This window comes from Oncorhynchus gorbuscha, linkage group LG05, assembly GCF_021184085.1.
Source record: "Oncorhynchus gorbuscha isolate QuinsamMale2020 ecotype Even-year linkage group LG05, OgorEven_v1.0, whole genome shotgun sequence".
Classification (NCBI taxonomy): domain Eukaryota; kingdom Metazoa; phylum Chordata; class Actinopteri; order Salmoniformes; family Salmonidae; genus Oncorhynchus; species Oncorhynchus gorbuscha.
In genome coordinates, this window is record NC_060177.1 from 86,221,391 (window position 1) to 86,236,970 (window position 15,580).

The following is a 15,580-nucleotide window of genomic DNA, read 5'->3' on the forward strand; positions in this document are numbered from 1 at the left end:
CCTAATGTCTACTCTCTGTCTACTCTGTCTCCTCCCTAATGTCTCCTCTCTAATGTCTCCTCCCTAATGTCTCCTCTCTAATGTCTCCTCCCTAATGTCTCCTCCCTAATGTCTCCTCCCTAATGTCTCCTCTCTAATGTCTCTTCCCTAATGTCTCCTCCCCAATGTCTACTCTCTGTCTCCTCTCTAATGTCCTCTCTAATGTCTCCTCCCTAATGTCTCCTCTCTAATGTCTCCTCTCATATGTCTCTTCCCTAATGTCTCTTCCTAATGTCTCTTCCCTAATGTCTCTTCTCTAATGTCTCCTCTGATCTCAACTGTGCTGGAGCTGCCTGCTTCCATCAGTGTCATCAGCCTCCTACTAGTGGACTTGCTGGGGGTCTGTAGAACCAAGGGTTTGCAGTACATTGCAATGTGTTGTTAGGCTATGCATGGTATGGCACACACACACATGAAAACATGCACACACACACAGAGCGAGAGAGAGAGAGAGACCATCCCCACTAATTGTGTGTCCTCATGACTGACTGAGGGCAAATGTCTGTGGATGGGAGTGGGGGCAGAGAGAGAGGAAGGTGGGACTATGAAGAATGAGAGTGGGTTGTAGAGAGACAGAGAGAGGTGGGACACTGAAGGTTGAAAGAGAGAGTAGGTTATAGAGAGACAGAGAGAGTGGGTTATAGAGAGACAGAGAGAGGTGGGACACTGAAGGTTGAAAGAGAGAGTGGGTTATAGAGAGACAGAGGGTTATATGTGGGAATGTTTGGCCCGTGTCCTGTCGATCTGTTGTGGTGTGTAAATGTTTTGTGTTGTGATGCAGCCTGCCTCTCTCTAATCTCCAGTACTGGGATTATAATCTGAGCCTAGCTGAGGGACCCCGGGTAGAACCATGCAGACTGACTGTCACTTCAGGACGGCAGGTAGCCTAGTGGTTAGAGCGTTGGGCCAGTAACCGAAAGGTTGCTGGATTGAATCCCCGAGCTGACAAGGTCAAAATCTGTCATTCTGCCCCTGAACAAGGCCGTTAACCCACTGTTCCCCGGGTGCTGTGGCTGTTGATTAAAGCAGCACTCCTGCACCTCTCTGATTCAGAGGAGTTAAATGTAGAAGACACGGTCAGAGAGGACACTCTGTGTGTGCGTGTGTGTGTGTCTGTTACGCATGCCTCTATGAAGAGGGAACGCAACACCCTGCTACAACTAAACTCTCCGTGAAGTAAAAAAGGTCTGGACTGTAGGTGCAAGTAAGAATGACAACAGGCAGAATGTGGTACCGTTTACAAGGACTTTATTCCTTTACTCGGTAATATGGGGAAAAGGGGCTGGACGGAACCAAAGCAAAGAAAGTAAATCTCAAAACCCCCCCCCCCTCTCCTATCTTACCTGCCTACCCACTACTTACCTAATTTAGCACCACCTGGTGCCCTAACCAAAATACAGGTGGTGGTCCGCCCAGGTCTTACCTATTGTGCCTAGACAATGAATATACTACGGGTATATGTATGCCCGCGGGCCTCTTGCCTAAGCACTCCCTAGGTGCCTTCCCCTTCTCCCCCTGGGAACAAATGAAACAGAATATTAAACAATTTCACAAACAAACTAAGAAACAAAGGACATCAAATAAGCTCTATCTGAGCAACAAACTCACAGAACATACCAACTCTCAGCAATGAACTCCCAGCAAAATCAACCTCTTATCAAAATCTCTCAGCAATGAACTCCCAGCAAAATCAACCTCTTATCAAAATCTCTCTGCAATGAACTCCCAGCAAAATCAACCTCTTATCAAAATCTCTCTGCAATGACCTCCCAGCAAAATCAACCTCTTATCAAAATCTCTCAGCAATGAACTCCCAGCAAAATCAACCTCTTATCAAAATCTCTCTGCAATGAACTCTCAGCAAAATCAACCTTTTATCAAAATCTCTCTAGCAAAATCTCTCTAGCAAAATCTCTCTAGCAAAATCTCTCTAGCAAAATCTCTCTCCTGAACAGAACACTGGCTTTTATATAGCTTCAGAATGAATGGGTAATTGGAGACAGCTGTGTCTTGACGAGGGGGCGGGGTCAGCTCTCCAATTAGCCATGGAGTCGACCAATCAGCTGCTTGAGGGATTTCAGGGAGCTATTTCCTGAAATAAACACATGCAAATACACAAACTACAACACAAACTGGGGAACGTAACAGTGTGTCTGTGCAAAGGCAGGTCAGTCTCCCCTGCTGAGTAAATGGCCAAACCATTGATCGGGATGTGTGTCTGTTTCCACGGTATCCTGGAGCGAGCGCTGTGTGTTTGCGACTAGATACTCCCATTCCATTGGCCTATTTTTGGGGCTGTGTTTTGGACCAGGCTGACATTCTGTTTCGTAGCAGTTTAACTATGGGGTGTATTCCTCTCCACATCCATGTATTTATCATAGAAACAAGACAATAAGTGTCCTTCCCATGTCATTTCCATGACTGCATCTCTGTGGCTACAGTAGCTTGTATAAATGGGTCAGTCCGTGTGAAAATGGGACAGGAATGTCCATGGATATGGGGTTTTCTTTCTCTCCAGTTTGCAGAAAGAAAGACATTTATTAAAATACACATTGTCATGCAAATACACGTCATGGTCATTTTGTATCTCAATGTGACAGTAGTGTGATGATGTGTTACTGTAGTTTACTGTTGCTGCATCCCTTCCTTCATGTACCCAGTGTTAAGAAGTCATGTATCCTGTGTTAATACAGTAGTGTTCACTAACCCAGTGTGTTACAGTGGTGTTCACTAACCCAGTGTGTTACAGTGGTGTTCACTAACCCAGTGTGTTACAGTGGTGTTGACTAACCCAGTGTGTTAATATAGTAGTGTTCACTAACCCAGTGTGTTAATACAGTAGTGTTCACTAACCCAGTGTGTTACAGTAGTGTTGACTAGCCCAGTGTTTTAATATAGTAGTGTTGACTAACCCAGTATGTTACAGTAGTGTTCACTAGCCCAGTGTTTTAATATAGTAGTGTTGACTAACCCAGTGTGTTACAGTAGTGTTCACTAGCCCAGTGTTTTAATATAGTAGTGTTGACTAACCCAGTATGTTACAGTAGTGTTCACTAACCCAGTGTGTTAATATAGTAGTGTTGACTAACCCAGTGTGTTAATATAGTAGTGTTCACTAACCCAGTGTGTTACAGTAGTGTTCACTAGCCCAGTGTTTTAATATAGTAGTGTTGACTAACCCAGTGTGTTACAGTAGTGTTCACTAACCCAGTGTGTTAATACAGTAGTGTTGACTAACCCAGTGTGTTAATATAGTAGTGTTGACTAACCCAGTGTGTTAATATAGTAGTGTTGACTAACCCAGTGTTTTAATATAGTAGTGTTGACTAACCCAGTGTGTTACAGTAGTGTTCACTAACCCAGTGTGTTAATACAGTAGTGTTCACTAACCCAGTGTGTTAATATAGTAGTGTTCACTAACCCAGTGTGTTAATATAGTAGTGTTCACTAACCCAGTGTGTTAATACAGTAGTGTTCACTAACCCAGTGTTTTCTCTCCACAGAGCTCAGGAATGGAGGAGACTGTTTGGGAGCAGCACACTGTGAACCTACAAAGGGTGAGTTGACCTTTACCCTTTATATATATTTGACCTGGAGCCTCTGCTTTCTCCATAGTGGAGGGTCAGAGTGTGTTGTTCCTAGCCGTCAGTTAAGGCCACAGCTACTGTGTGTTAGCTCTCACCAGGTGTGTCCGTCCTTCCGTCCTTGCGTGTGTCTGCCTGTGAAACTCCCTGAGTGTACACTACAGTAGTTTACTGAAGCGCTGTGACCGAATCCATCTTATCTCCCATGCAGGCAGGCAGACAGACAGGCAGGCAGGCAGGCAGGCAGGCAGGCAGGCAGGCAGGCAGGCAGGCAGGCAGGCAGGCAGGCAGGCAGACAGAATCAAATTGATATCAACCCGTTAACCCATCCAGTGCTACCCTTCTCTACCTGTCTCTCTACCTGTCTACCTGTCTCTCTACCAGTCTCTCTACCTGTCCGTCTACCTGTCTGTCTACCTGTTTCTCTACCAGTCTCTCTACCAGTCTCTCTACCAGTCTCTCTACCTGTCTGTCTACCTGTCTACCTGTCGCTCTACCTGTCTACCTGTCTGTCTACTCTCATTCCATTTAAACGTGTTAACCCATCTAGTGCTACCCTTCTCTACCTCTCTACCTGTCTCTCTACCTGTCTCTCTACCTGTCTCTCTACCTGTCTCTCTACCTGGTTACCTGTCTCTCTACCTGGTTACCTGTCTCTCTACCTGTCTCTCTACCTGTCTCTCTACCAGTCTCTCTACCTGGCTACCTGTCTCTCTACCTGTCTACCTGGCTACCTGTCTCTCTACCTGTCTACCTGTCTCTCTACCTGTCTCTCTACCTGGTTACTTGTCTCTCTACCTGTCTCTCTACCAGTCTACCTGTCTCTCTACCAGTCTACCTGTCTCTCTACCAGTCTACCTGTCTCTCTACCTGTCCCTCTACCTGTCCGGCTACCTGTCCGGCTACCTGTCTACCTGTCTCTCTACCTGTCTCTCTACCTGTCTGTCTGGCTACCTGTCTGGCTACCTGTCTCTCTACCTGTCCGGCTACCTGTCTCTCTGTCTCTCTACCTGTCTCTCTACCTGTCTCTCTACCTGGTTACCTGTCTGGCTACCTGTCTCTCTACCTGTCCGGCTACCTGTCTCTCTACCTGTCTATCTGTCTGGCTACCTGTCTCTCTACCTGGTTACCTGTCTGGCTACCTGTCTCTCTACCTGTCTCTCTACCTGGCTACCTGTCTCTCTATCTGTCTGGCTACCTGTTTCAACCCATTTTAGTGTACTTGTTTGTCTGACCTTCCTTCTCCATTTCAATGCTGTATATTTTTATTTGCTCCACCCCCAACTAAACTCTCTCTCCTCCCTCCTTCCTCTAGGACTCCAAGATGGGGTTTGGTATTGCCGTGTCGGGGGGACGGGACAACCCCAACGTGGATAACGGAGAGATGTCAATCATCGTGTCAGACGTCCTCCAGGGTGGACCAGCCGACGGACTCCTGTTGTATGCTACATCACTTCCTCTTGCATCATCAACTAACTAGACCTCACTGAGTTTTTTCAAAACTTTAATGCTGTTATTAATTAATGGATTCTTTGCCGAATATGTCAAGAAGTCAGTTAAAGGGATACCGTCATTGTGGTTGCTGGTGCCGGAAGCCATCGGGTCTCATTTCAATAGTGTGATGTCACTTCCTGGTCTCTTGTCCTTCATCTGCACTGATCTAAAAAATAAAAATAAACACTATATGGTGAATCAATATTGTAAGGATTTTCCTGTGGTGAAGGAGAAGCGGACCAAAAGCAGCATGGTGGTTATTCATCTTCTTTAATTTATAAAGATACTACACATGAGATAACTAACAAAAACAACAAACGTCAGAAAACCTAAAACAGTCCTATCTGGTGCAATCACAGAGACAGGAACAATCACCCACAAACACACAAAAACCCAGGCTACCTAAGTATGATTCTCAATCAGAGACAACTAATGACACCTGCCTCTGATGGAGAACCATACTAGGCCGAAACATAGAAATACCCAAATCATAGAAAAACAAACATAGACTGCCCACCCAACTCACGCCCTGACCATACTAACTAAATACAAAACACAGGAAATAAAGGTCAGAACGTGACAAATATGGTTGACATCGTCTGGGAAAAGAATTTCATCTACGCAGATGAATGAAAAGAGACCAGGATAGGAAGCTACTTTTGCCTATAGAAATGCAGCTAGGCTGTTCCAGGAATGATGACGTTTCTAATGTAGTCTTTCATGTGTGTTTTGTTGTTCTATGTTAACGTTACGTTGTGTTCTCTCCTCCAGTGAGAAAGACCGTGTGATCCAGGTCAACTCCATCCTCATGGACAACGTGCCTCATTCCTTCGCTGTGCAGCAGTTACGCAAATGTGGGAAGACCGCCAAGATAGTGAGTATCAGTGTGCATAGTGTGTTGATGTTGTTAGTAGCTAGCTGAAATGTTAAAAAGTAGTCAAGATGGTGAGTACCATATATGATAGAATATGTTAGGCCGTAAGGACATTGACAATATGACAATCTATTCAACATATGAACACAGGGATGGCATAGCCTTGACATTCATCCTGCTGTAGCTGCTAGCTTAGCCACGACAGACAGACAGACAGACAGACAGACAGACAGACAGACAGACAGACAGACAGACAGACAGACAGACAGACAGACAGACAGACAGACAGACAGACAGACAGACAGACAGACAGACAGACAGACAGACAGACAGACAGACAGACAGACAGACAGACATTGTAGCAGCTAGTTGTAACATTGTGACAGTGAATCACCTAGAGCACCATGCAGCCACAGTACTGCCTTCTGAGCTGTTTAACACTGTCAGTCCACGGAGCTGTTTAACACTGTCAGTCCACGGAGCTGTTTAACACTGTCAGTCCACGGAGCTGTTTAACACTGTCAGTCCACGGAGCTGTTTAACACTGTCAGTCCACGGAGCTGTTTAACACTGTCAGTCCACGGAGCTGTTTAACACTGTCAGTCCACGGAGCTGTTTAACACTGTCAGTCCACGGAGCTGTTTAACACTGTCAGTCCACGGAGCTGTTTAACACTGTCAGTCCACGGAGCTGTTTAACACTGTCAGTCCACGGAGCTGTTTAACACTGTCAGTCCACGGAGCTGTTTAACACTGTCAGTCCACGGAGCTGTTTAACACTGTCAGTCCACGGAGCAGTTTAACTTCTTATGGGCAGGTGGGAGAGTAGCGTCCCACCTGGCCAACATCCGGTGATATTGCAGAGCGCGAAAGTCAACCTACAGAATTATAAATATTTAACTTTCATAAAATCATTACAGCTGTATTACAGCTTAACTTCCTGTTAATCGCTGATTCAGATCCAAAATGTCTTTATGGCGAAAGCACACCATGCGATTATCTGAGGACAGCGCCCCGCATACAAAAGCATGAAAAACATATTTCAACCAGGCAGGTGTGCTACGAAAGTCAGAAATAGCGACATAATAAATGCCTTACCTTTGATGATCTTCTTCTGTTGACACTCCAAAAGGTCCCACATACAAAATTAATCCCAAACGTTACTAATAAACTTCCAAACAAGTCAAACAATGTTTATAATCAAACCTTAGGTACCCTAATACGTAAATAAACGACCAAATTTAAGACAGAGAATCGTTATTGTCTTTACCGGAGAAATATACCAAAGAACACACTCTCTTCCACGCGCTTGGAAACACTATGGCTCATTTTTCCAAAAACCAGCATGAAACTCTTTATAAAGACTGTTGACATCTAGTGGAAGCCCTAGGAACTGCAATCTGGGAGGATTTTGCCTGATAATAAAAGTGACAGCCATTGAAAACAGTGGAAGGCTGAATTTTTTTGGGGGGGGGTTGGTTTGTCCTCGGGGTTTTGCCTGCCATATCAGTTCTGTTATACTCACATACATAGTTTTAGAAACTTTAGAGTGTTTTCTATCCAAATCTACCAATTATATGCATATCCTAGCTTCTGGGCCTGAGTAGCAGGCAGTTTACTTTGGGCACGCTTTTCATCCGGACGTGAAAATACTGCCCCCTACCCAAGAGAGGTTAACACTGACACATCTTCAATACTGCTTAGCCCAAAACAACCCTACTGCCCTGCTCTCGCTCCCGGCTCTCTGTGTGTGTGTGTGTGTGTGTGTGTGTGTGTGTGTGTGTGTGTGTGTGTGTGTGTGTGTGTGTGTGTGTGTGTGTGTGTGTGTGTGTGTGTGTGTGTGTGTGTGTGTGTGTGTGTGTGTGTGTGTGTGTGTGTGTGTGTGTGTGTGTGTTAGTCTCTTGGGTGTTTTGTTGCACGTGTTATCTTCTGTGATCCTTTCCATCAAAATGTAGCATTGAGCATATGCTCTCTGCATAGCAATACAAAGTGTAATGGTTGACCCTGTCTGCCTCTCTGTGTGTGCTTCTCCTCAGACGGTGAAGAGACCTCGGAAGGTGGCTCTTCACTCCCTGAAGCACCCCCCTTCCCCCGGCGGCGAAAGTCGAGACTTCGGCACCACCCGTTACTACGATGCCGATGACAACCAGAGTGACGGGGGCTGGCAACGTGGCAACGGTGGGACCGGTTACACCCACGAGCCTCGTGACCTCACCCCCGACAACAAGAACTACCTGGACCCCGACTACGGCAGCCGCGGTAATCGGGGGAGGAGCCGGGGGAGGAGCCAGGAGAGGGCATCGCCGAGCCCCGAGCATCGCCGCGACAACAGCAAGGGGCGGGCCTTGGACCGGGAGCCTCCCAGTCCTGAGAGGCTGCGGTATCCACGGGAACGCAGCCGGGGGAGGAGCACGGACCGGGAGAGAGGAGGAGGGGGAGGAGGGAGTCCAGGTGGGAGGAGCTACGGCCGGGACGACAGTTACGAGCGTGGAGGGGGGAGGTACGGGGATGTGGGAGGTACTGGAGGGAGGATGGTGAAGAGTAAGAGTAGAGACCAACTCCAGGAGCCTTCCTCCCCGGACCTCCCAAGAGGAGGAGGAGGCGGAGGAGGAGCTAGAGACCTGGAGCCCCTGGAGAAACCTGTTAACGTCCTGCTGGTCAAGAACAGACCCAACGAAGGTACCAGACATAGTCTACTACAGTAACTAACCCAACGAAGGTACCAGACAGTCTACTACAGTAACTAACCCAATGAAGGTACCAGACATAGTCTACTACATTAACTAACCCAACGAAGGTACCAGACATAGTCTACTACAGTAACTAACCCAATGAAGGTACTAGACATAGTCTACTACATTAACTAACCCAACGAAGGTACCAGACATAGTCTACTACAGTAACTAACCCAACGAAGGTACCAGACAGTCTACTACAGTAACTAACCCAATGAAGGTACCAGACATAGTCTACTACATTAACTAACCCAACGAAGGTACTAGACATAGTCTACTACATTAACTAACCCAACGAAGGTACCAGACATAGTCTACTACAGTAACTAACCCAATGAAGGTACCAGACATAGTCTACTACATTAACTAACCCAATGAAGGTACCAGACATAGTCTACTACATTAACTAACTCAACGAAGGTACCAGACAGTCTACTACATTAACTAACCCAACGAAGGTACCAGACATAGTCTACTACATTAACTAACCCAATGAAGGTACCAGACATAGTCTACTACATTAACTAACCCAACGAAGGTACCAGACAGTCTACTACATTAACTAACCCAACGAAGGTACCAGACATAGTCTACTACATTAACTAACCCAACGAAGGTACCAGACATAGTCTACTACATTAGATAACCCAACGAAGGTACCAGACAGTCTACTACATTAACTAACCCAACGAAGGTACCAGACATAGTCTACTACATTAGATAACCCAACGAAGGTACCAGACATAGTCTACTACATTAACTAACCCAACGAAGGTACCAGACATAGTCTACTACATTAACTAACCCAACGAAGGTACCAGACATAGTCTACTACATTAGATAACCCAACGAAGGTACCAGACAGTCTACTACATTAACTAACCCAACGAAGGTACCAGACATAGTCTACTACATTAGATAACCCAACGAAGGTACCAGACATAGTCTACTACATTAACTAACCCAACGAAGGTACCAGACATAGTCTACTACATTAACTAACCCAACGAAGGTACCAGACATAGTCTACTACATTAACTAACCCAACGAAGGTACCAGACATAGTCTACTACATTAACTAACCCAATGAAGATACCAGACATAGTCTACTACATTAGATAACCCAACGAAGGTACTAGACACAGTCTACTACATTAACTAACCCAATGAAGGTACCAGACATAGTCTACTACATTAGATAACCCAACGAAGGTACTAGACACAGTCTACTACATTAACTAACCCAATGAAGGTACCAGACATAGTCTACTACATTAACTAACCCAACGAAGGTACCAGACACAGTCTACTACATTAACTAACCCAATGAAGATACCAGACATAGTCTACTACATTAGATAACCCAACGAAGGTACTAGACAGTCTACTACATTAACTAACCCAATGAAGGTACCAGACAGTCTACTACAGTAACTAACCCAATGAAGGTACCAGACAGTCTACTACATTAACTAACCCAACGAAGGTACCAGACACAGTCTACTACATTAACTAACCCAACGAAGGTACCAGACACAGTCTACTACATTAACTAACCCAACGAAGGTACCAGACAGTCTACTACATTAACTAACCCAACGAAGGTACCAGACACAGTCTACTACATTAACTAACCCAACGAAGGTACCAGACATAGTCTACTACATTAACTAACCCAACGAAGGTACCAGACACAGTCTACTACATTAACTAACCCAACGAAGGTACCAGACAGTCTACTACATTAACTAACCCAACGAAGGTACCAGACATAGTCTACTACAGTAACTAACCCAACGAAGTTACCAGACACAGTCTACAACAGTAACTAACCCAGCGAAGGTAAGAAGCTGTGATCATAATGTCATGTTCCTTTACAATAAGTAAGGTTTGATGTATATAGGACCCGGGGAGCATGTTTACTGCTTAGATTTTGTAATGGTCATTTTGTAAAGGTCAGAGGTTACGGGGGGGTTAAGGTCAGGCTTGAGGTATGTTCTCTGGTGACTGCAGCTAGTCACTAACTGTGTGTCTGTCTAGAGTACGGTCTGCGCCTGGGCAGTCAGATCTTCATCAAGGAAATGACCAGTACAGGACTGGCTACCAAGGACGGAAACTTACAGGAGGGAGACATCATTCTCAAGGTCTACAGACACACACAATGAATCTCTTTCTCACACTCACATATCTTGTCACACATCTTCACACACACACACACACACACACACACACACACACACACACACACACACACACACACACACACACACACACACACACACACACACACACACACACACACACACACACACACACACACACACACACACACACACACACACACACACACACACTCAATTTCAATTTAATTGGTCGTCATAGGCATGACTGCAAAGTAGGATGCTTCCAGATGTTTCATTTTTAATCGCTATCCCCATTCCTCTCTTCATCTCACACCCAAACTGTCAAATCACTACCCCACTGATTTATACTCTACTTTCTCTGTTTCTATGTTCTCCTCACTTTCCTCTTTCTTTTCTCCTCACTCTCCTCTCTGTCCTCTCTCCTCTTTTCTCCTCTCTTCTCTCCTCTTTTCTCCTCTTTTCTCCTCTCCTCTCCTGTCCTCTCCTCTCCTCTCGCCTCTCTCTTCTCTCCTTTTCTCTCGCCTCTTCTCTCCTATAACTCCTCTCTCCTCTCCTCTTCACTCCTATATCTCCTCTCCTCTCGCTTCTCTCTTCTCTCCTCTTCTCTCGCCTCTTCTCTCCTATAACTCCTCTCTCCTCTTCTCTCCTATATCTCCTCTCCTCACTCTCCTCTCCTCTCTGCTTCCGATCTCCTCCCTCTCTTCAGATCAATGGGACAGTAACAGAGAACCTGTCTCTGAACGATGCAGGGAAGCTCATTGAGAAGTCTAGAGGAAAACTCCAGCTGGTCATCCAGAGAGACCGGAGACAGATCCTCATCCGTATCCCGCCCCTCGTCGACTCTGACTCCGAACCTGACGGTGAGTGACTGACTGGGGAGTGATAGGGATGACAGACATCTGTTCTGACCAATAGCAGAGCGGTATTCAGAGTGTAGAAGATGACGGACACCTGTCCTGACCAATGGCAGAGCAGTATTCACAGAGTATAGTTGTTTGTGTGGGTTATATTCCCTGTAAAAAGTCCCAGAAGTTGAGAGTGTGTTGGTTTTCTCTGCCTCACTGACGTGTCATTGATCACTGTACTAGTGTTGCGCTGTATATCGAAACTTTTTGGATACTAAAACATGAAAAAACGGTTCAGTACGATACTTCAAAAAAAACTTTTGGTACTTCTGTACAAATGTGTCTCGTGTCATAGAGATTGAGAGGATCCAGTCTGTCTAGTAATTTGTCTGAATGTTCTCAAGGGGGCAGTAGTAAGCTAGCCAGGCTACTTGTCTTCTCAAGGGGGCAGTAGTAAGCTATCCAGGCTACTTGTCTTCTCGAGGGGGCAGTAGTAAGCTAGCCAGGCTACTTGTCTTCTCAAGGGGGCAGTAGTAAGCTTGCCAGGCTACTTGTCTTCTCAAGAGGGCAGTAGTAAGCTAGCCAGGCTACTTGTCTTCTCAAGAGGGCAGTAGTAAGCTAGCCAGGCTACTTGTCTTCTCAAGGGGGCAGTAGTAAGCTTGCCAGGCTACTTGTCTTCTCAAGGGGGCAGTAGTAAGCTAGCCAGGCTATGTGTCTTCTCGAGGGGGCAGTAGTAAGCTAGCCAGGCTACGTGTCTTCTCAAGGGGGCAGTAGTAAGCTTGCCAGGCTACTTGTCTTCTCAAGGGGGCAGTAGTAAGCTAGCCAGGCTAAGTGTCTTCTCAAGGGGGCAGTAGTAAGCTAGCCAGGCTACGTGTCTTCTCAAGGGGGCAGTAGTAAGCTAGCCAGGCTACTCGTCTTCTCAAGAGGGCAGTAGTAAGCTAGCCAGGCTACTTGTCTTCTCAAGGGGGCAGTAGTAAGCTAGCCAGGCTACTTGTCTTCTCAAGGGGGCAGTAGTAAGCTAGCCAGGCTACTTGTCTTCTCAAGGGGGCAGTAGTAAGCTAGCCAGGCTACTTGTCTTCTCAGGCTAGCTAGCCAGGCTACTTGTCTTCTCAAGGGGGCAGTAGTAAGCTAGCCAGGCTACGTGTCTTCTCAAGGGGGCAGTAGTAAGCTAGCCAGGCTACGTGTCTTCTCAAGGGGGCAGTAGTAAGCTAGCCAGGCTACTTGTCTTCTCAAGGGGGCAGTAGTAAGCTAGCCAGGTTACATGTCTTCTCAAGGGGTCAGTAGTAAGCTAGCCAGGCTACTTGTCTTCTCAAGGGGGCAGTAGTAAGCTAGCCAGGCTACGTGTCTTCTCAAGGGGGCAGTAGTAAGCTAGCCAGGCTACGTGTCTTCTCGAGGGGTTAGTAGTAAGCTAGCCAGGCTACTTGTCTTCTCAAGGGGGCAGTAGTAAGCTAGCCAGGCTACTTGTCTTCTCAAGGGGGCAGTAGTAAGCTAGCCAGGCTACTTGTCTTCTCAAGGGGGCAGTAGTAAGCTAGCCAGGCTACTTGTCTTCTCAAGGGGGCAGTAGTAAGTTGCACCCTGATAGATGAAATGCACTATGGGAATTGTAGTATGCTATGTAAAATCCATTGCATAGCTATGGTGTGTAGACTGTTGCAATATTGAAGTTTCTGAAATGAGCTTCAAAGTGTTCTATGTCATTTTGGAACCAAATAATTGATTTAATAAATACAATTATTTAGCTGTTTTGAATAATGAATCATATAGGTCTACTGAATGTCATTTGACCCAATATTAATGAACATAGATGAGAAAATTAACCCTGATGTGTCAAATTACATTTTAAAACAGTTTAAAACCATTTTTTTGTATGCTCTGAGTCTCAGATATGGTTTTGTTTAAGGAACATTAAAGGTATTCTTGTGTTATTTAATATGGTGTTTTGTTTTTGAAAGAAATAGCATATAGAATAGAATATGTTTTATTATTTTATATTTCAGCTGTTCTGCCAGTTATTAACATGTTGTTGTTTTTAATAACAGTGGTTATTCTCTGATTATATGCATTATTCTTTTGCCGTGGGATCGTTTGGTGTCAAGTATTGTTCTGGTATCGAGTATCGTTTGGTGTCAAGTATTGTTCTGGTATCGAGTATCGGTTGGTGTCAAGTATTGTTCCGGTATCGAGTATCGGTTGGTGTCAAGTATTGTTCCGGTATCGGTATCGGTTGGTGTCAAGTATTGTTCTGGTATCGAGTATCGGTTGGTGTCAAGTATTGTTCTGGTATCGAGTATTGTTCTGGTATCGAGTATTGTTCTGGTATCGAGTATTGTTTCGGTATCGAGTGTTTTTCTGGTATCGAGTATCGTTTGGTGTCAAGTATCGTTTCGGTGTTGAGTATTGTTCTGGTATCGAGTATTGTTCTGGTATCGAGTATCGTTCTGGTATCGAGTATTGTTTCGGTATCGAGTATCGTTTCGGTATCGAGTATCGTTTCGGTATCGAGTATAGTTTGGTGTCAAGTATTGTTCTAGTATCGAGTACCATTTCGGTATCGAGTATTGTTCTGGTATCGAGTATCATTTCGCTATTGAGTATCGTTTGGCATTGGGTATCATTTAGGTATCAAGTATTGTTCTGGTATCGAGTATCATTTAGGTATCGAGTTTTGTTCTGGTATGGAGTATCATTCTGGTATCGAGTGTTGTTCTGGTATCGGGTGTCGGTATCGAGTATCATTTCGGTGTCGTAGCGTTTGGTGTCAAGTTTTGTTCTGGTATGGAGTATCATTCTGGTATCGAGTATCGTTTCGGTATCGAGTATCGTTCTGGAATCGAGTATAATTTCGGTATCATATCGTTTTGGTATCGAGTATCATGATACTTAACCTGGTATCGGTATTGAAGTCAAAATTCTGATATCGTGACAACACTACACTATACAGTACAGATTAGTGTTGCAAAGTCTCATTGGGTTGCCAAGTCTCATTGGATTGCAAAGTCTCATTGGGTTGCCATGTCTCATTGGATTGCAAAGTCTCATTGGGTTGCAAAGTCTCATTGGGTTGCCAAGTCTCATTGGGTTGCCAAGTCTCATTGGCAACACTATACAGTCATCATGAGCATGAAAACCAACCATTCTTTGACTCAACACTGGGTGTTTCATAAGCATGACTACGGTCAAATAGGAAACATATTACAGCTGATCCAGATCAGTTTAGGAGTGTGAAGATACTCTATATTAGTCTTCAGTAGAAAACAAATTTCAAAAGTATCCAATGACATTATTTAAACATTCCTCGAGAGTAAACAGCTACCAATCAGGCCACGGCCCTGTTGAGGTAAAAAAGAAAAATCTGTCTTTTAAGGGGTTAAAAATAAAAAGGGACACGAAATGAGGTATTGTCAATGCCATGTCACAGAGGTCACCCAGTCCAATCTTAGTTTACTTAGTTTACTTCTAGGACAGACAGAGTCACCTAAAGTGGTTCATTACTAGCCTAAGTACACTATTTACTAGCCTAAGTACACTATTTACTAGCCTAAGTAAAACTATTTACTAGCCTAAGTACACTATTTACTAGCCTAAGTACACTATTTACTAGCCTAAGTACACTATTTACTAGCCTAAGTAAAACTATTTACTAGCCTAAGTAAAACTATTTACTAGCCTAAGTACACTATTTACTAGCCTAAGTACACTATTTACTAGCCTAAGTACACTATTTACTAGCCTAAGTACACTATTTACTAGCCTAAGTACACTATTTACTAGCCTAAGTACACTATTTACTAGCCTAAGTACACTATTTACTAGCCTAAGTACTTTACTAACTCATACTAGGAAGTTAAACAGAATATACAGTGTTG

At 44.7% G+C, this 15,580-nt stretch overlaps 1 protein-coding gene across 7 annotated transcripts in view; it reads left to right on the forward strand.

Annotated features, from left to right (window-relative positions):
• Positions 1-15,580, forward strand: part of LOC124036610 (tight junction protein ZO-2-like) — a 268,862-nt gene that overhangs the window by 200,740 nt on the left and 52,542 nt on the right. For all 7 annotated transcript variants that reach the window (XR_006838934.1, XM_046351412.1, XM_046351414.1 and 4 more), the window contains exons 2-7: positions 3,543-3,596; positions 4,939-5,063; positions 5,889-5,991; positions 8,027-8,669; positions 10,766-10,869; positions 11,576-11,729. Coding sequence is in view for 6 of the 7 variants with exons in the window: in XM_046351412.1 (XP_046207368.1) it covers positions 3,543-3,596; positions 4,939-5,063; positions 5,889-5,991; positions 8,027-8,669; positions 10,766-10,869; positions 11,576-11,729 (1,183 nt within the window). In the remaining variant the exon portion in view is untranslated. The remainder of the gene's footprint in view (positions 1-3,542; positions 3,597-4,938; positions 5,064-5,888; positions 5,992-8,026; positions 8,670-10,765; positions 10,870-11,575; positions 11,730-15,580) is intronic.